The sequence below is a fragment of the Thamnophis sirtalis genome, unplaced genomic scaffold (genome assembly GCF_051295495.1).
Source record: "Thamnophis sirtalis isolate CommonGarterSnake01/CBP01778 unplaced genomic scaffold, rThaSir2_p1.2 scaffold_6, whole genome shotgun sequence".
In the NCBI taxonomy this organism is placed as follows: Eukaryota; Metazoa; Chordata; class Lepidosauria; order Squamata; family Natricidae; genus Thamnophis; species Thamnophis sirtalis.
In genome coordinates, this window is record NW_028261386.1 from 122,196,111 (window position 1) to 122,217,955 (window position 21,845).

The following is a 21,845-nucleotide window of genomic DNA, read 5'->3' on the forward strand; positions in this document are numbered from 1 at the left end:
AGAACATAAATACCCAAAGTGAAGTCACAGATTTCAGCTTCATCCATACCTTACAGTATTTAATGGAGGACTTTCTTTTTTGTCACAGTTAATCGTTTTCAAGGCATTTCTCAATATTTTGGAACACAAAATAGCGTAATCATTCAATCAGATTCATGATGTAAAAATTATGCCCACAGTTACCTTACAGAGGAAATGGGAGGCATAAAAATGTAATTAATAAATAAAGTGGCATACATCTGCTCATTGGAATAGCTTTAAAAATAGTATCAGCAGAGCAAAACATTAAAGAGTTGGCCAGAATAAAATATTGTTTAGTTGTCTTGAGAGGCATCCAAAGTGACAGAATAGACTCAACCCATAATATTCACCCTAGTGAACAGTTAGTGAAGACTAATTTCTTAGTAGTTGATTATAGAAGAGTCCTCGAAGTTGATCCTAAAATGGATTGTCCCTTTGCATCTTTGGATGCATCTTAAACATTATTGCTTCTTGTTTTCATTTTAAATTCTGCATTACTCTAACTGGGGTCTAACTTAATTTAAGAATAAGGGTTATTTTTTTATTAAGAAATATTTCATTGCCTGATTACATTACATCACCCTTCACTACATATTAATATTTATGGTCTAGATAGAAGAAATATTTTGGTGGCTAAGACTTGGCAAAAATTGAGTGATCAGTGTAACTGTCCACAAAACATTTTCATCTGAAGGACTATGATGAGCAAGAAATTAGTTCTGCTTAATTGCTCTTTAGTTATGTGCTGAAAACAACGGCTTCATGCTAATATAACCAGTACTTTCCCAGGATTTATTGAAGAAAAAATACTTCATTCAAATAAAATATTGTATTTTATCGATGAATGTTTTATCTTGTTTTTGATATGTATATTACACATACATATATATATTATATTATAAGCAAGTACCGGTATATTTTCCAGGGTGTAACGTTCCCAGCCATGCATGCCATGTGGTCTAATTGGGCTCCTCCATTAGAACGCAGCAAACTCCTTAGTATTTCATATGCAGGTAAGATTTCATAAATATTTTTAAATTTGACCATGGTTGATTTGGGGGGGGGGAAAGGTGGCCAGAGCCAAGGTGGCGCAGTGGTTAAATGCAGCACTGCAGGCTACTGCTAGATCAGCAGGTCAGCGGTTCAAATCTCACCGGCTCAGGGTTGACTCAGCCTTCCATCCTTCCGAGGTGGGTAAAATGAGGACCCAGATTGTTGGGGGCGATATGCTGACTCTCTGTAAACCGCTTAGAGAGGCCTGAAGGCCTATGAAGCGGTATATAAGTCTACTGCTATTGCTAAAAAAAGGGGGGGTACAAGAAGATGACATCAGACCTGGGTACCTGAGAGACCGCCTCCTGCCGATTACCTCTCTCAGACCAATTAGATCGCACAGGTTGGGTCTCCTCCGGATTCCATCTGCCAGCCAATGTCGGCTGGCGACTCCCCGGGGGAGAGCCTTCTCTGTTGCAGCTCCGGCCGTCTGGAACGAGCTCCCTGTTGAGATCCGGACCCTTATTACCCTCCCGGCCTTCCGCAAAGCCACCAAGTCCTGGCTGTTCCAGCAGGCTGGGGGGAGCTGAGAAGCATTTACCTCCACGGAAATTGTGAATGTTGGTTTTGTTTTTAATATGTTGTCTTTGTCTCGTTCCCCCCTCTCCCTTGTCTTTTGTGAGCCACCCGGAATCCTCCGGGAGTGGGCGGCATACAAGACAAATAAATAAATAAATAAATGTTGCAGGGCTAAGAATTTTCTCCCTTCCCTCATCCTGTATTCTTCCTGGTACTCATGGCCATGGCTCACTGTAATGCAGGCCTTGCTTTTGACCGAGTTTATCATTAACTCCGTTGTTATTTTAGCCATGCTTGATAAATATTTTGTTTACCAAGATACATACTGTCAGCATTTTTTTTTTTAAATCTTTTTTGTTCGTAGGTGCACAGCTAGGAACAGTTGTCTCACTTCCCTTGTCTGGTGTAATATGCTTTTATGTAGATTGGAGCTACGTATTCTACATATTTGGTAAGTAGTCTCATTTTAAGCATAATTCTTTGCTTAAGGGCTTGTTATGTTTAAATCCCAGAATAGGGCAGCTACGTAAACTATTATACTTGTACAGATGCTTTGTTTTTCATACTTCTGGCGGTTTTGATTGTCTGGTTTTAACTTTATTTTTCCTGTCAGGCAGATGCAAGAATGTAAATTGTTGAGAAATTTGATGATTCCAAGCAGTTGTGGGATGTGGGCCTGTTTTTTTCCTTAATAATTCAGCCTTTCTGTAATAATTCTATTTTCTAAGCATTTCTGGTGCGTGTGTGTGTTTGTGTGTTTCTCCTTTCCCAGCTGCTAGCATTTTACATTTAACACCTTTAGCCATACTGGAGCCAACAGATCTAAAAGTTAATATGTTATATACTATCTGTTATGCACTAACAATTGATTTTGATATAGCTGGGACACATTGACACAAACTTGTAAACATCACGCACAAACAATGCTGTTGAAATGCCCTGTAACTTTTCAAGGTTTTTTTTTTTCCCCTCGCAAAGGATTATTACAAGCTCTTACATTCCACATGCAGATAATTTCTAGTTACTCTAGCCATAGACAGGGTTTTATTTTCTGTCTTCAACTTTAACGCAAGCACTTTTTCTTTTACTTTAAGGTGCCTTAGGTGTGTTGTGGTTCCTCTTCTGGATATGTATTGTTAGTGACACACCTGAAACTCACAAGACAATTTCCCAAGCTGAAAAAGAATATATTCTATCTTCCCTTTCACAACAGGTACGGACTGTCAACAAATAGTTATCGTCCAGGTTAATTGCATAAATATAAGTATAAATATAAATAAGTATAAATATCCACTGCCTATATAAAAGGGAAAAGTAGTCTTTAAATATGCTTTTAATCATGTTTTTTTAAAAAATTAAAAGACAAGAATTACTAAGGGTTCCGTTTATCTTCAAAAAATAAGTTCTTCAAACTTGTGATTTTCATTTTAAATTAATTCAGCATAACAAACTATTAATGAAATGGTGGTAGCTATTTCTCCAATGAAAGAGATTTAGATTCAGTAAGTTCTCCTGTGTGCTGCTTGGGGAATCCAAGCATGGGTTAACTTTGTCCATTAGCCTAGAGACTGAGTTATGTTAATTGGTGACCACGCCTCCTCTGGCTGGCTGGGTCAGTTTTTTAACTCAGTCCAGCCGGAAGAGACGTATACCAATTCTTCTCCAGACTTCTGAAACAAATTTATACCTTCATTCTGGATTTCCCTGCAAGCACGATTGATCTAGTTGGTGGATTAAAGATTTGCGATGGGGAGGCGGCAGTTCGCTGCCTGCCAGTTCCATCTGTGCTCGCTTTTGTCGCTCAGGTATTTATCTGGCATTTGAAGCCGTTTGGGTCTTAGTTTACCCACAGGCGATTGGAGCCTTTGCAGGCGGCTGGGCGGCAAGCGCTTTGTATTATGCTGATATGGGAGATTTTCTTTTCGCAATGCAGAGCTTCGGCTGGCACTAACGATTGGGTTTAAGAGCCCCCGCCACTTTAAGAGCCTTGGAATCGCCCGCTGTTCGCGGCGCAGCTTTTTCTCTCTTGCCGCTGGGAGTTACCCGCCGTTCGCGGTGAGGTTTTGCCTTTTGCGGACTGCCGATCGCATTGGGGAGCACGCCAGCGATTCCGGCATTTTTTTCCTCTCTGAGAAGCTCGGGAGGCTGTGCTTTGTGGCTTACAATTCAAATTTGGCGCTCGTTTGTCGGGCACCATACTGGGGCCGTTACTTGCGCAGGCGCTGCTGGGATCGGGCGTTGCCTCCTCTCGCACTTGCTGATTCATCGCCCTCCCACTTCCCTCACTTTGGCTTTGTGTGCCTTTGGGCGGAGTTGTTTTCCTGCTGCCTTTGCTGACCACACGGTCTCTTGCCTTACAGTGAACTCTGTGCTTTGTGCCTTTTGAGTCTTTTCGAATCTCAATTCATTGCAATGGCTGATCATTCTTCTGTGGGAGGTACAGTTGAATCCTCTTCTGATAATCATAGTGCTGCCAAACGGGGGTTAGGTCAAGGCCTGGCAGAGCCACTTCTAGGGCCACCAGTCAGAGGCCCAGAGAGGCCTCCGGGGCTCTGGATAAGGGCCACAAAAAGAAGGATAAATCTAAAGCACCATCTAAAGCCTCTGGAGAGGGTAGGGTTTTCCCCCCACGCTATTACCTCAGCGCATTTCACCAGCTCCACAGCCTGCAGGCCTCCAGGCCTGGTCCCCTAATCGTTCCTTGCCTGCTATCTCTGAATCTGGGGCGGGGGGGTTGGGGATCCAACTCCCCACAGTAATGCCCGAGGCCCAGGCTATTCCGATCTACTCTATGCCACGTGCTGGGCCTTCTGCAACATTTACTCCCACTGCTGCAGGCCTACGGCCTATGAGAAACCATAGCCGGTCACAAGCCCGGATAAATGGGGAGTGTTGGTTCCCGTGGCGACGGAACCATGAAACAAGCTGAGAACCCAATGGCAGGACAACACACGGATAATGTAACAACAACTAGCGCACACGGCCGAACCGATGCGTTGGGGGTATCTGGGCTCCCTTCGAAAAATATGCTACCAGCAGCAGCGAACAAAATTCTTAATGCAAAGAAAATCATGAACATTGCCACCTGGAACATACGTTCAGGTAGCCAAACCGGCAAAATGGACTTATTGGCCGATGAACTCAACAAATTTGATATTGATTTAGCGACTATTACCGAAACCAGACTCCCCAGTCAAGGGGAACGTACTGTTTTTACCTCTAGCCATTCAACTAGCTTTAACCTTTATTATTCCGGCGGCGAAAGCTTTAATCGAGGCGTAGCTTTTATGTTAAAATCTAGTCTGAAGAAATATGTCACGTGTTTCCAACCGATTTCGGACCGAATCGCCATTTTAGAATTCGCTGGTACTATACCAACGATCGTGATTGGAGTATACGCCCCTACGGAAACAAGCGACGATGCTGACAAGGATTTATTTTATGAAAATTTACAGCAAACGATGGACTCATAGCAAGGTGGCAACCATTTAGTTATTCTCTGTGGGGATCTGAATGCACAAACCGGCTCAAATCGTCCTGGCTGGGAGAAAACTCTTGGTCCTTTCGGATGTGGCAGCCTTAACGACAATGGTCTACGCCTACTATCATTTGCAAGCTTCAATAAAATGGTAGTTTGCAACACGTGGTTTCAGCATCCGATCCATCACAGGCACACTTGGTTTTCAAATGAAGGCAGAGACAAAAGCATGTTGGACTATTTCCTAGTGCATAAACGATTCCAGAGCGCTACTCATGATGTTCGAGCAATGCGTGGAGCCTCTATCGGATCGGATTACCATCTGGTCAGGGCAAAATTCTGACTGCACCTAAAGACACCCAATACTACTCAGCCCACAGCTACCCTCGACTACGCAAATTTATCCGACCCCGACAGCCAAGCCAAATTTCAACTTTTGCTACAGAACAGATTTTCTCCTCTGTTAGCAGACAACATTGACGAAAACTGGAACTCAACAAAAAACTCCATCATTGATTCACTTAATGAAATCTGCCCAAAAAAACGACGGAAAATAAAACCTTGGATTTCGACTAATACCCTAAATCTTGTCGAACAACGCGCAAAAATAAAGAACACTGACCACAAACTATACCTTTACCTTAACAGGCAAATTAAAAGGCAGCTTAAGGCGGATAAGGAGGCCTGGTGGAACGCAAAAGCCCAAGAAATGGAACTGGCCAGCAAAAACCACGACTCACGCTTACTCTACAGCATCCTGCGAAGCTGCAATGGAAAATTTAAAGCAACGAGCTCAAACCTCAAAGATCATCTCGGAAACCCCATAAAATCACTAATGGGTAAACTGGATAGGTGGAAAGAACACTTTAGCCAATTACTGAATCGCCCCCACCCCACCAGCCTAGACCAACGTCTGATGGAGAATGCAGACTTACAATTACCAAGCGCAATTAATGACCACCCTCCAACAGAGGAGGAAATCCGTGCTGCAATTAAAAGACTTAAGAACCGGAAGGCACCTGGGGTAGACAATATCCCTGCTGTAGCTTTGAAAGCGGGAGGAGAACCGATAGTAAAACAATTGAAATGTATATACTCTGCCATCTGGGACCAAAGAGTCATGCCTCAAGACTTCAAAGACTCGATTATTGTACCAATCCACAAAAAGGGAGACCCAGCCGATTGCAAAAACTACAGAGGAATAAGTTTGCTATCAACATCCGGCAAGCTCTTAACCTCTATAATCCGATCCAGACTACTGAAAGTCAGAGAAACTAATTGCAGGGAAGAGCAAGCCGGTTTCAGACCAGGAAGAGGTTGCACAGACCAAATATTTACCCTGAGACAACTAGCCGAATCACGCCTGCGTTACAAAAAGGACACTTTTTTAGTATTTGTGGATTTTTCATGCGCCTTCGATAGCATAGATCATTCATCGTTGTGGTGCGCCCTTAAAGCTGAATCAATCCCCTATGCTACACTCAACGTGCTTAAAGCTTTTTACGAAGGTGGAATGAGCCGGACAAAATACCTGGGAAATATGTCCCCACCATTCTCAATAACTACCGGCGTCAAACAAGGCTGTATTATTTCACCAATGCTCTTCAATATAACCATGGATTGGATCCTCAGACAAACTTTTAAAGACACACCAGGCGTTCAAATCGGGGCTCAGCTGTCTCTCACGGACTTGGTGTATGCTGATGACATCGTCTTCTTTTCTGAAACAGCCCAAGCCGCCCAAAATACCCTGGATGCATTACAAGCAAATGCTAACAAGCTCGGCCTGGTGATAAATGGTGCAAAAACCAAATTCATTTTCACGGGCACTCAACCAGCTCAACTGCACCTCGAAGGCAACCCTATCGAAAGAGTAGACACGTTTAAATATTTGGGGTCGATCATCGACAGCCAACATGTAGTGGCTACAAATGACATCAAAAGCCGCATTGGCAATGCTACAGCCACATTCGCCTCTTTAAGGAAGTGCCTGTGGAGCCAAAATGACGTGACGATTGCGACCAAGATGAGGATATTTAATGCTTCCATCCGCACAATCTTACTGTACGGCTCAGAATCGTGGACTTTACTTAAAAGCGACCTGAACCTATTAGAACGATTCCAGCTAAGATGCCTGCGCAACATTCTGCACATAACTCTACGGGACCGATGGAAAAACGAAACGGTATTGCAGCTGTGTAAAAACCAAACTACAATCGAACTTTACCTAAGAAGACAACGACTTAGATGGTTTGGACACGTTTGCCATATGGACAACAGCCGATTACCTTACCGATCGATTAACTCGCTGTGACCGGATGGGTGGAAAATCGCACAAAATGCCCCCCAAAAAACGTGGATATCCCAAGTGGCTCATGATCTTCAACCACTCCATTTCTCGATAACCGATGCCCAACAAGCCGCCCTAAATCGGAATCAATGGCGTGCTGTAATCCGTGACGTCCTGCCCCTGGCCTTCACAATGCAATCACTGCCTTATGGACGTTGACATTTACGAAGATTAAGTCCAAGTCCAAGTACGGCCTATGGAAGGCTATGACCAGGGCCTATCCCCAGACCTTTATCAAATGATATCTGCAGCCATATCCAGGGGGGTGGATGCTGAGCTACTTCGTAGGAATCAGGCCCTGGTGGTGGCTAGCACCCAGGGTGGGCCATCTCTTCCAGCCCCACAAGTGGATCTTCCTGATCTGCAGGCAGGGCCCTCTTCCCCCCTTCCCTCTACTTATAGTGAGGATTCGGCCTTGGTGGAGGAAGGGGAGTTGATTGATAGGGAATTCTCTGATGATGAGGGCCTGGTCTTTGATCAGCTCAATTCCTCTAGTCTGTTTAGGCCTACGCTGTTCAAGTCCTTATTGTTTAAAGCTAAGGCCACTACCCATATGGGAGAGGTAGCTCCCAAAGACAGTTCTGCTGTAGGTCTGGACACCACTGAACACCTCTTTGCTGAACCAGTTTCATTGCAGGAGGTGATTCCTTCCCCAAAGCTTTTCATGGATCTCATTCAAAAATAATGGGATCAGCCAACTGCAGTTACCCCGCCTAGCAACGGGGACAGGAAGCTGTACACTTCTACCCCTGACTTGGAGACCATTTTGCAATTTCCAACTGTGGATCAGCCAGTAGCAGCCCTAGCTTCCCCTGCCCTGATTGCATCTGAGATCTCTGAGGGTCTGAAGGCTGAGGACCGTAAGGCCGAGACGGTTATTCGTAAGACCCACCAGGCTGCGGTCTGGGCCTTACGTGCTGCTACTGCAGCATCGTTCTTTAGTAGGACCTCTGTGCTCTGGCTTAAGCAGTTGCAGGAGAGGCTGGCCCTGACGAGGTGCGCCTTCACCAGGACGTTACTAAGATTATGGCTGCCTTAGAATTTTCAGCGGATGCCACGCTCAATGCTGCCAAGTTTGCTTCTCGTGCTATAGTGTCCAATGTGGCCTCTCATCGCCTCTTGTGGCTCCGCCATTGGCAGGCCGACATTAAATCTAAATGGCGCCTGGCATCCACGCCCTTCAAGGGCGGGGCCTTATTTGGATCCGTTCTCGACCCCATTCTCATAGAGACCAGGGACAAGCGCAAGGTTCTCCCCTCCTCGGGGGGGGGCACAATACCAGACGGCAGCAGCCATACAACAGACGCCAGTCCTTTCGGGGAGGCTACTCTGGGTACGCAGCAGCCCCCTTCGTTCCCCATTACAACAGGGGCTTTCACCAGTCGCAGGACCACGGCCAGGACCGTGGGGGGGGGCAGAGATAGGGGGCGCCAACAGCACCAGACACAATCTCAGCTCGGAGAACCGGTCCTTTCAGAGGTACCGATGACTCCCAAAGGGGGCAACCAGTGGGCGGGCGTCTTCTGGCCTTCGCTCATCAGTGGGCGGAGACCACGTCCGACGCCTGGGCCCTTCAGGTGGTGAGGCTAGGTCTCACCCTGGAATTTCTCTCCATCCCCCCAAGACGGTTCATCAGGTGCCCTGTGCCCAGGTGCTAAGTCAAGCGGCGCCTCATGGATGCCAAAATACATCATCTCATTTCCATCAATGCCATAGAGCAGGTTCCCAAAGGGCAGGAAGGTCAAGGGTTTTACTCCATTCTGTTCTTGGTGCCCAAAAACTCAGGAGGATGGGGGGCCATTCTAGATCTGAAAAGACTCAATTGGTACATCAAGTATCAGAGGTTCAAAATGCAGTCTTTAAAAAGCATTCTGGCATCCATCTGCCAAGGCGACATGATGACATCAGTCGACATCAAGGAGGCGTACCTCCATGTGCCCATCCACCCGGCACATCGATGCTTTCTACGCTTCCAGTTTGCGGGCCGTCACTTTCAATACCGGGCCTTGCCTTTTGGCCTTTCGTCGGCCCCACACACCTTTACCAAGGTCCTTGCGGTGGTGGCGGCCTCGCTCCGCTCAGTTCCGGTGAGAGTAAATTGTTATTTAGACGACATCTTGGTCTTGTCGCCGTCCCGGGAACAGGCCCTCTGGGATCTTCAAGTAACAATGGACTCCCTGCGGAGGCACGGGTTCGTGCTGAATCTTCCCAAGAGTCATCTGCAGCCAACTACATCGCTGCTTCACTTAGGGACCGTCATCAATTCCGCTACCTGCGAAGTCTTCCTGTCCCTGGAGAGACGACAGAGCATCCAATGGCTGGCATCTCAGGTGTCAGCCTTGCGACTTGTGCCCCTGGCCCTACTCTCTCAACTGTTGGGGAAGATGATTTCCTGCATCGACATCGTTCCCTGGGCCAGGTTTCACGCACGACCACTCCAATGGTTCCTGCTTCCCTATCAGAGGTCCCACACCAGTCATTCACAACTCAAGGTCCGCCTTCTGCCCAAGCCCCTCAGATCACTTCAGTGGTGGGCGTCTTCCAAGATCCTCAAGGGATGCCCGTTCAAGGAGTGTGTTGCAACAGGTGCTCCCTCCCGCGGGGGACCCTGGCCAACCTAGCTCCCGCCCTGGGCTTTAATTGCTTTGGCATGTCCCATGCTTGGATTCCCCAAGCAGCACACAGGAGAACGACCGTTGACTTACCTGAACGGTCCTTCTATGTGTGCTGTGAGGGGAATCCAAACCCGCCCGCAGCTTCGGCTGGCCAGGGTTGTCGGGACTTTTACATTGACTGACTCTTCATTGACTTGTGACTTGACTATGACTGACTTACCTAATTTGTAACCTTGGTTTATGGCTTGTTTGTATGCTGTTTGGGCTATGGCCATCATTGTTATTGTTGTTGTTATACATCATTAAACGGCTGACTTCGTACAAAACTGACCCATTCAGTCAGAGGAGGCGGGGTCACCAATTTACATAACTCAGTCTCTAGGCTAATGGACAAAGTTAACCCATGCTTGGATTCCCCTCGCAGCACACATAGAAGGACCGTTCAGGTAAGTCAACGGTCGATATAGTACCTGATCATATAGCCTAGCCTATGTGCAAAAAATTATGTCAGTATTAATCCTTCATAATGCTGAATAACATTCTTTAAAAATTAGATTCCCTGAGATCTAAATATTTTGAATGTATTCTTTTCATTTAGCTTTCCACCCAAAAATCTGTGCCTTGGAAAGCCATGTTGAAATCCGTTCCAGTGTGGGCCATTGTCGTCGCACACTTTTCTTATAATTGGACATTTTACACTCTCCTTACCCTGCTGCCCACATACATGAAGGAGATTTTGAGATTCGATGTCCAGGAGGTAAGCCACGCTATGCATTCCAATTTTACAAAGATTAACTTTAATCCTAAAGCGGTGGAACCGTGAGCCTAGATCCAGGAGGCTTTATAACTGTATTAATTATTCTGAGGTAATTCCGTTAATATTAGACTGAATTGAGAATTTGATTCCCAATCTTAGGCTCAATTCTTGCATTTCTGTCCATCTTTCTATTCAACAGATAGCTCAGGTTTTTTTAAAGAACCAAAGTATTTTTCAGGGATATGGCTATAGTTAAATTACTGTGTGTGTACTCCCGGATAATTCCTTTGATGAAATTATCGTAATAAATTGACATTATGAACTCTGTTAGTGGAGTCTTTTAAGTAATCATGACTTCTGGGTGGACTATTCTAAAAGGAACAAAAATGGAGAAAAATGTTGGCTTCCTGCAGATTTCCTGATACATACTTGCATTTCTTCAGAAGGTTATATACTTAATAAGTACAAGGGAAGAATCTTAAAAACAGGACAGAGCAGTTTAAATTCTTTAGTTATTATGTAATCATAACTTGGAATCTTGCTTCCTTTTTTTCCTTTTTATAGAGTCTACATCACGGGTGTCAAACTCGCTGCATCACGTTGTAGTCATGTGGCGTTTCACAACGTTTTTCCCATTCGCGGAACTGGGATGGGCGTGACTGCGCATAACACCTCTGGTCTGCGGGCTGCCAGTTTGACACCCCTGGTCTACATGGTGGAGGGGGGTGTCTTTTTTTTTTACTGCAGTGCCTTAAATCTAAAAGGGGCTGTTGAATTAATATTATATACATATTAGTATGTAATGAGCCGAGGTGGCGCAGTGGTTAGGGTGCAGTACTGCAGGCCACTTCAGCTGATTGTTATCTGCAGTTCAGCGGTTCTAATCTCACTGGCTCAAGGTTGACTCAGCCTTCCATCCTTCCGAGGTGGGTAAAATGAGGACCCGGATTGTTGGGGGCGATATGCTGACTCTGTAAACCGCTTAGAGGGGGCTGAAAGCCCTATGAAGCGGTATATAAGTCTAACTGCTATTGCTATTGCTATTTCCCTCTCTCCCAGTAAAATATGCCTAAACCAAATGAGGCAATGGCAATATCCATTTGAATCCGGAATAATGAAAAAAGCTTTGTCTTAAAATTAGAATGGGTTTCCAGTGGAACAGGTGCTACATCTTGGCCTCATTCTTAAAATTCATTACTATATTGGTGTTTCCATTTTTGATCATTAAAAAAGGTTACTTTGTTTAAGTAATTTTTAAGTGATTCTCAATGGCTTCAGGCAATTTCAACAATTGTCTGGAAGCTCCATGTCCATATTATATACATACAAAAGCTTTTATACTGAAGGAAGCTGGAGAGAGGCTGTATTTTTCTCAACTCGTCAAACATCTGTTTGATGGTTGGAAGGAAGGAATTAACCTCAAGATTGATCAGTTTCAAAAGAGTCACAAAAAGTTGTATATAAATTATTGATCACCTGCCTGCATTATTTACTACTATATTGGTTTCTCTTTGTGCTTATTTTTTTAAATCTGTGATCCTCTCTATAGTGTGTGTGTGTATTAATATCTAAAAATATGCATTTCTCTTGTATCATAAATCATATCTACGACCTGACAAAGAATTATTCAAACTATTTTTAATAACAGAACTATCTCCAACCATTTTCCCCCCTCTACAGAATGGATTCTTATCGGCACTTCCTTATTTTGGCTGTTGGGTTTGTATAATTGTGTGTGGTCAGTTTGCAGACTATTTACGGGAAAAGAAAAACATGTCAACAGTCTGTGTTCGCAAAACATTTACAGTAATAGGTAAGAAAAGCATTTGTTTGCAACGTAGCCTATAACTCATTGAGAATACTGGTAGAATTAAAGTGAATTAGTTGGTAAAGATGAACTTTCCCAATTACAGTACAGTTGTTGGTCAGAAGGACCCTGCTCCTTCCTGGATTGGCCCAGCATATATCTTGAATATGTGTGAAGGTCACAATCTACTAGGATTATATGAATGTTGTATAAGTGTGATTCTTAAAATAAGAGTTCCCTATCCCTATGGTAATTATATCTTAATTTCAGGTGTGAACAACCAGACCCACATGTGCTGAATGCAACCTAATTATTATGTTTTGCCTGTAATAGAGGAATTTTCCCAGTCTGGCAGCCTACACCTGGGAATAGTTAGATAAGGCTCTAAGAAACCTGGGGGAGCAGTGTTCTTAGCCCTTTTGCTTCTGTGCAATAACTCTAGGCTAACTCCCTTGTTTGAGCTCCTTCCCTGCCAGGCTGGTGCTTCTAAGAATGATAAGGATCACCCTGAATTTTTTAGGAACCTTTTTGGGGGGGGTGAGGGAAAGCATGGGCAAAACATGCTAGCATTATAAATTTGCTCAAAATGATAGGAATCTTATGCCTATTCAAACTTTTGCCCACCTGATACAATGGCACAAATGCAAAGTAGATTCTGTAGTATTAACTAGAAACTAGCTTTCTTGAAGTTCAGAAAAGCATCTTCTCTGGCTTCCCCACTGAACCTTTTGTCCTGGATAACTGAATACCTTGAAACAAACTGAAATTACAATGCATAAATTAACTTTTGAGATTTCAAAAGGAAATTGGTTTCTTTTTAATTCACAATTCTTTTTCTGTTTTCCACATTAGTCTCTGCTGCCTTGTCTTAAAATAAGTACCTTTGAACACAACAGAAGACTGTTAATAACTTTGTGTATTATTATTTTTTTGCTGATCCAATTGATTTTTAAAATAGATTCAGTGTGTTGGTTTTAATAAAGCGGCAGCAACAGCTTGGATGAATTTTAAAGTTTGTTTTGTACACTAGATGGCAATAGAAAGCAGGATAAATCACTCAATATTTTCTCATTTAATTTTTTTAGTTTTTTTATCGTAGCAAAATAGTAATAATCAGCCAATCTCAAAGTATCTCATAGAGCACACAATATACTCTCAGCTTGAATTAAAAAATAATTGATTTCTTTAAAGTCATATGGACAAATATTTAGGAAGTTGAACCTCCAAGAAAGTCTAGCAGGAATTTTGATGCACATTTCATAATATGGCTAGTAGAAATCATAAGTGTAATTTAGGCAAGCCATTAAAAACAGTTTCATGTTACTCCAGCAAACACCATCTTTTTGAATTAATTTGAATCTATTAGTAACAATGTTAAGATTTCTACCATTTAATATACTGAGCTGTCTGAAATGCCACTGTATTGGGGATGCATTCTAATATAGGTAATCTCCTTGATGTATAACCATAATTGAGCCTGAAGTTGTGTTTGCACATTGTACCAGACATTAATTGGAGTCTGCACATGACTGCACCCAATTTTACAACTTTTTGCAACTGTCATAAAGCAAACACTGTAGTCGTAAAGGAAATCCATTGTCCACATTGCTAGATTTTGCCAGAAACTGGAAATAAACTCTTGATTTTAAAAAAAAATGTAAATTGCAGTCATGTGACAATGGAATATTGAGAAAAAACATAAATATGAGCCAGCTGCCAAGCACCTAAAATGTGATCAGGTGGATAATGGGGAGGAGGCCCAGCCTTTGGAACTTCTAATTCAGGTTATAAGTAGCTTTGGGGAGGTCCGTCAAAACTTTGAATGGTAGCTAAGTGACCAGTCCAGAGGTGGATTGCTCCGGGTTTGGCTTGGTTCGGCCAAACTGGTAGTGGAATTCAGGCCTGGGTTTCAGAACCGGCAATGACCCAGGCCTGCCACACCCATGAACCGGTTCCCTCTCTGCCGCTGGGCTGCCGCCATTTTGGTTTTTAGTGATTGTGCGTGCTGTAAATTTTTCTGCACATGCGCGAAGAACAATTTACATTGAACAGCGCAGCATGCGTCTGGCATATGCACAAGCAAAGTGAGACAGCATGCAGGTTGCGAACCAGTAGTAAAACCGGCAGCAACCCACCCCTAGACCAGTCATAAGTCAAGATAGCTTACCTGTAAAAGCTATTTTATATACGGATTGTTGATCTGACTGTTGAATTAGATTGACAGTGATATGTCAGGATTTCAGGAGGATAAATATATCTATCCATTCCGGTTATTGGGAATTTATGAAAAAAATAAGGAGTTCAACCTTTCTATGCAGTGCATATGTTCTGATATCAAATTACAAATACCCTCAAATCTTGTGTGCTCACAGTTCTACCGGCTTCCTTCTAAAATCTTGCTGTCTTTGTTTCCGAATGTCTATATAATACTAATCCCCTATTGTCTCCAACATTGACTTTCTTGTGCTGATAATACTCTAGTGGGCTCTTTGAGCTTGGATGGATCAGAGGAGAATACACCTGTTTCCATTTACAAATTCCAAGAAATATATATGGCTATTCTTGTTCCCTGATAATATACTATGGCACTGTTGAGTTATTGTCTATTTTAGACAATGTTATCTCTTTATTTAGGGATGAAGGGTGAAATTACACTTCAATGATCCTTTGTTGCAGGTCAAGAGCTGAAAGCTATAGCTACTTGTATAAAATAAACAAAAATCAAAAGTACACTAAAACATCACAGAAAGAATTAATAGGAAGTGCTTATATAAAGTTTCTATTTTTTGTTTTAATTAAGGAATGGTTGGGCCTGCAGTATTCCTCTTGGCGGCTGGATTTATAGGTTGTAATTATGAAGTGGCAGTTGTATTTTTAACCATATCAACGACACTTGGAGGATTTTCCACGTCAGGTTACAGTATCAACCATTTGGATATTGCACCATCGTAAGTTTTTTTAATGGTTTTTACTAGTTAAGTTTTTTAACTAGCTGTTAAGCTTTCCTGAAACAGATAATCTCATTATACTATACATAAGGCACAGAATTCAATGAAGAGTTGTTTTAGAAATTGTTGCAAACCATGTCACTCCGTTCTTAAGAGGTTCACACAAGTTGAATTGTTATTGTCATCAACATCGGGCATGTTTTCCCGATAAAAACTGGTACAAATATCAGAGGACAATTATAGATTCCTTCCTGGTAGACATTTCTTAGTGATGAAAGAAACAATATTTTCACCCTGAATATTTTTGCTGGTTTTCCATTAAGAATAAAGATAAGTGGATAAGACTAGGAAAGGGTGACGAATAGACGATAACATCAGAACTTTTGCAAAATAATTTTGAAATAATAAAAAGTAGATATTACAGTGCATGTGACAAAAGCTAGTTTCTCTACAAATGTTCCCAGTGCTGCTTCCATTTTAGGCATGGTGTGCCATGTTAATCATGGCTCCTCCCAATTGGAAGGGAGAGAACCCAAAACACTCGTCAAAACCTAACTTAAAAAGCCAATCTTGGGCTCAGTTTCTGGTATCCTCAATCAGAAGATACTTTCTTAATAAGTTCTTATCTTCTTATTAGAAGAAAATTGCTGGATAGTTTGCAGTTGGCTCCCTTGTATTGGGCAGAGAAAACCACCGCCTAGCATGTTCCTGTATTTTGGTATGGCCAGGTTTTATAAATCTGCCAATGAAAACTCCATTGGGAAGAGTTCTTTGTTGCCAAAGTGAATGAAAAAAATGTAGATACACAAAAGTTTGGGGAAAATATTTCTTTGTTATGAATGGAAAGTATTCTATCCCCAACATGGCTCCTCCAACCTTCCATAGCTACCAGTTGTTCCTTTCCCTTACCACTACTGCCATCTGGAGCTGATGGACAAGCAGATGTATACAGCAGCTAGTCCTCCCCCTTTCCACTTGTCACCGTTCTCATAATGATAGCATCTTCCTGGATCATCAAATGCTCCTCTGATCCATTTGGATTTTGTGTGTATGTGTGTGTTTTTTTTGGTGGGGTGGTGGTGTTGTTTTGGTTCCTTCACTACACACAGATAGGATCATATGTCTTCAATTCCCTAGAATACTGGACATGTGTTTTTTTTTAAACTTTTCTGGAGTGGCAAATACATTTGATAAATAAATATTCCGCAGTCATTTCAAATATAACTTCAAGCAATAACCACATCAAAATTTAATATTTAAATTCTTGTTAATCTATTGCAATAAAAACAATAGAGATTGTTGTGGCGCCTTTAATATATTATGTCATAAGCTTTTCTAATCATATTTCTTCTAATACATGCAATTGATTAGCTGTTTTAAATTATAATTTAGTTATAAATTTAGTTAGTTTAGTTAGTTTAGTTTAATTTAGTTATAAGTTAAAATTCCAATTTTCCTCATGTATATATATATAGTATTTTTGAAAAAATATAAGAGTGTACAAGATTATCTAAAAGACACCTTCTGCATTCAGATACCAATACACAGTAATTTATATGGACTGACAATCCTTTGTTTCATATATGTTCCCAGAAGGAAAATATGGGTATTCTCTTGTAAATGGCATAGTTGTTGAAAAGGGCCAGTTGTGGATGTTATACAACTAAGACATTTCTTAATGGGTGGAAAACCTTACTTTTTTCTGCGGGGAAGTGCTACACTGAGCTGTTTTGAGATAACTTTGTACTGTGTACTTCACATTTGCAGGATGCATACCATAGGCATCTACTGTATGTGTGTATTTATTAAATAACAATGCTGTTGGAAAATATAGTTTGCCTTAGCTGTCAAGTCTGAGTTGAAATGAAGTTGGAGGGAAACCATTTAATTTGCAGTGGGAATCCCCATACTAATATCGTAAGAAGCTGGACACATGAGAAGCGTTTCTAATCCTGTGCAGACAAGTGGATGAATCATGTGTGAAATTCTTTCTGGTCTCCCATTTCAGTCTGTCAGGAGGGTTTGGGTGCCAAAATGCTTGGACTGCTGTTGAGAAAATTCCTCTGTTGTGGAAGTGGACATACAATTTAATCTGGCTGTGAAGATTGTAAAATTGAGAACCGGAAAGTTCTAAAGGCTAATCCTTGTTTTCTTCTATTAATTTAGCTATGCCGGCATCCTCCTTGGAATCACAAATTCATTTGGTACTATTCCAGGAATGGTAGGACCACTTGTTGCTAAGGCTCTGACTCACAGTGTAAGTCACACTTATTTTATTTTTAGAAATGTAAAAAAAAGTCTCATGTACCATTCTCAATTGAATAATAACTGTATTCCCTTGCTGATATAAAAAAGCTGAGCATTAGGGATTGGTAAGAAATTACCACAAAATTCTAAGATTGTAAGCCAACTGAGAAGTTGCAAATATATTCCAGGAATGGCCACTGTTAAATTGCACATTGTTACTTTTAAAAATCACATGAATCTGTCTAGATACTTTCAAGAAAATAATGTTGACTTGTGTCTTAAATTACATATTAATAAATAAATACAGCTAATTGTTTATTTTCCCTTAATATTCTATTTATTGATAGAACTCTGTAAAAAGATATATTTTAGCAAAAAAAAATGTTCTGAAATTCTCCAATATAAATCTCTTATTTTAAAATAATTCTTCTCACAAAGCAATGCAAAGTCAGCAACCAAGTTAAGTAAATGTTAAATAAAATTAGGATAGTTTATAATCAGAAGATAGCACAGCACAAGGAAACATGAATTCAAAATATTAATTAAAAAATATATAAGCCAGACCTCTGAAGAATGTTTCTATATATTCACAATAATGTTTTGTCATCGTTTTAAAAAAGAAGCCATATAGCTAAACGTTTGTAACTGACTAAGCAGCTTTAAAACATTCTTCATTTCTCAATATAATACTGGAGGAACGTCAGTTACATTTTAGTTTGTTTAAGCATCTTTAGACTAGGATTAAAGTTCTAACTTTGACTGTAGCTTATGAATGCAATAACCACATATATAAATTATAATTATAGCTTTTGTACTTTTGCTTAATTGGACAAAATATGCCAAATTCCACATTAGTTTGTTTTGCACAAATAAATCTGTAACTTTCAAGTGTCACTTTTCCAGTTCTCTAAAATAATGCTTTAAATCAGAAATAAATGGTACTTCCCAATATGAGCTCATTTAAATGTTAACTTAATTCTTATTTTCCATTTCCACACATTGTAGTGGTATCTTAAGTCAGTAAACTGAAGTTACTTAAACTTGGAGTTTGTTCCTGAACAAGAATCGGAGTGTGATATCTACACTTTTTTCCTAAGAGAAATTATTGAATCTTCATATCCTCCTTTTCTTCCAACTTCTTGCTATTTTAATTATGCCTGGGGTTGCAGTTCAGCAAGACAGAGTAGAATCTGCCTACGTCAAACAGTAGCCATAACCTAACCGTGGAATTAAAACAATTGCTAATTATTCCTAGCTCTCTTTGTCTATGTGCTTAGAAGGTTCTAATTTACATTGTTAACAAACTTAACTACAGCAATTGCACTAAGTTCTTGCAGCAAATTTCCTGGCTAGTGGTGAAATAGCATTGCATTTTTATTTAACAATGAGAATTAAAATGCCTTAGCTGTATCAATTTCCACATGATTCTTTATGCATTTTATTATTCCAGTTATGAATTACTGGAAACTTACAAGCAACGAATTGAAGAGTGAGCCCAAAGTATTCAATTGTGTGTGTAGTTCCCCCCCCCCCATATCTAACTTTTACCAAGTCCCTTTCTTTCTTTAGTCACCATCTGTAGGCTTTTCTTGGTTCTTTCTCAGCCGTCTTCACTAGTAATCCATATTTAAGCTTACCATTTTTCTGTGCTTTTCTCAAAACTCATTTCTAGGATTCCTTTTGAAACTACACTTTTAATCTTGGCCAAACTGACTATAGTCCACTTTTCTCATGGAAGGTGGGCAGCTTTTTCTTTTTAAGATTAGATTTTTTTAAAAAAACCTTTCGAAGGTGAAGTAATGGTCCCAAAAGAAACAGGAAGCTCCCACTTTCATTCAGTGGAGGCAGAATGGAGGAATATCACAAATTATAGTAAGAAAACTGTTTATTCAATAGCAAGAGAGTGTAAGCCACATGTATGCAAAAGTGGAGCTTATGACGTGATGTCAGTATGAACCTGTGTCATTTTGACACAATTTCAGATTGGCTCAGATGCCTATATCAAAGCTGAATATTCATTCAGCCATGCAGTTCAATGAGTAGTCTTAACCCACATACTTTATTCCTCTTAGATCGCACAGGGTCGGCCTCCTCCAGGTTCCGTCTACCAGCCAATGCCATCTGGCTACCACCCGGGGAAGGGCCTTCTCTATAGCAGCTCCGGCCCTTTGGAATGAACTCCCCGCGGAGATTCGGACCCTCACCTCTCTCCAGGCCTTCCGGAAAGCCGTCAAAACCTGGCTGTGCCGGCAGGCCTGGGGTTGATGAGTTCCCCTCCCTCTCGTATGGCTGTATGACTCTTGTGTATTTTAATTATGTGTATTGTGTTTGTATCCCCTTTTCCCCTTTCGGGTGGGCTGCCCTGAGCCCCTCCCGGAGAAGGGCAGCATACAAATAAACTAAATCTAATCTAATCTAATCTAATCTCTTTAATTCAACTCTCAAGGTTGATGAAATAAAACAAAAGGGAAGAGAACAACAGAGCTCTCTGGAGAGAAGTTACAAGTGTGGATAATTTTACTTAGATATAATAGTCTGACACAAATACCAAATATTAGTGAATTCAGTTGTAATAATCTTTATAAACTATAAATCTCCTTCCCCTTATTAAGAAAGTTGCAAATTGCTGAGGTGTTAACTAGTTTAATTACATCTAAATGAAATTAAGAATGAGAATAAGAATGAAAAAGATAAAACAAAAGAATTGCAAGAGAATACTGAATGAATATCTTAATGGAAAGCATATTTCTCACTCTTGAGCATCATCCTGCTATACTGATTCATCCTTTTATTCTTCTTTCACCAGAATACTATAGAAGAATGGCGAAACGTGTTTTATATTGCTTCTGCCCTTAACTTATTTGGAGCTATTTTCTTTGCATTGTTCAGCAGTGGAGAAGTACAAAACTGGGCACTCAATGGTTACCATATAAATAGGAACTAAAGGAATTCTGGAGAGAATGACAAAGCATTACAAGTACATCACTCGGAATGCCTTTTATTGAGGATCTCTGTTAAACAGACAAAAGTGCAATTTTTAAAAAAAACATTTACATTTTTAATATGCTGGTTTTTGTATTAAACTGGGATCTAATCCCAACAAATGAATATCTTCACTTGGTAAATATATGGTGTGCCATATTTTAATTATGTTATCTACTTTTTAAATATTTATTTATAAAATCAATGGAATGAGTGATTATTACAATGCCAGTAAGTTGTAATGAAGGGATAATGTATAAAAAGAAATGCAGAATGTTTGTGTTGCCTCAAGAGTGAAGTTTGTTAGAATTGTTCACTTGTATTTTTCATGTTGCATTAATTTAAACAAATGGAAATTAAATGTTCTTTTAAAATGTATGTGTTTCCCCATAAATCTGTTATGAAGTTTCTAAAATTCAAGGAAGCCACACCCTGCTGATTCAGGAATATAAGTCCAAATCCTCGGTTGCAGTCTATCAGAAAAAACTTAGAAAGCATGGCATTTCACTCCTCATATCTTTCTTACTTCAATTCCAGTATTATAATTGAAAAATAACCCCCTTTATCCAAATAAATAGAGATTCAGGAGCTTTATATATTATACATTTATATATTATCTACTAATATTTGTGGGCAGCAATTGAAGATGCTTAATTGTAATTGAGGATGAACAAGTAGCCAATCACTCAGGCTCTCTTCAAGGATTTGATGTGACCATGTACCATTAAAAACTTTTAGCCTACTGTTAACTCCTCACTTGTACCAATCTACATGGCAATAAGCCCTCTGTCAATTTGTATTACTATATCACTCAGAATATCTATATAGGTGTTGTATCACACCTTTTTCATAGATCAGTTCTCTTAAACTGTTTTTGAGATTAGTGCTAGGAGACTTCCCTGCACCTCTCTCTTAAGAGATCAAGAAATATCAGGAACTCCTGACTAGTTAGAAAAATATTAGGAATGGTAGATAACTTTATACAGAATATCATGGGATTAACTAATCAAATGTAGTGAATGAGCAACTATGCGCACACAATTGTATAATGAAAATCAAAACTGAAAT

At 40.7% G+C, this 21,845-nt stretch overlaps 1 protein-coding gene across 2 annotated transcripts in view; it reads left to right on the top strand.

The window, feature by feature from the left end:
* The window catches only part of SLC17A5 (solute carrier family 17 member 5), a 34,360-nt gene extending 13,205 nt beyond the window's left edge, over positions 1 to 21,155 (top strand). For both annotated transcript variants that reach the window (XM_087718868.1, XM_087718867.1), the window contains exons 4-11: positions 947 to 1,034; positions 1,958 to 2,044; positions 2,688 to 2,806; positions 10,635 to 10,793; positions 12,474 to 12,606; positions 15,401 to 15,548; positions 17,715 to 17,805; positions 20,602 to 21,155. In XM_087718868.1, coding sequence (XP_087574994.1) covers positions 947 to 1,034; positions 1,958 to 2,044; positions 2,688 to 2,806; positions 10,635 to 10,793; positions 12,474 to 12,606; positions 15,401 to 15,548; positions 17,715 to 17,805; positions 20,602 to 20,739 — 963 coding nt within the window. In that variant the 3' untranslated portion in view covers positions 20,740 to 21,155. The remainder of the gene's footprint in view (positions 1 to 946; positions 1,035 to 1,957; positions 2,045 to 2,687; positions 2,807 to 10,634; positions 10,794 to 12,473; positions 12,607 to 15,400; positions 15,549 to 17,714; positions 17,806 to 20,601) is intronic.
* The last annotated feature ends 690 nt before the right edge of the window (positions 21,156 to 21,845 follow it).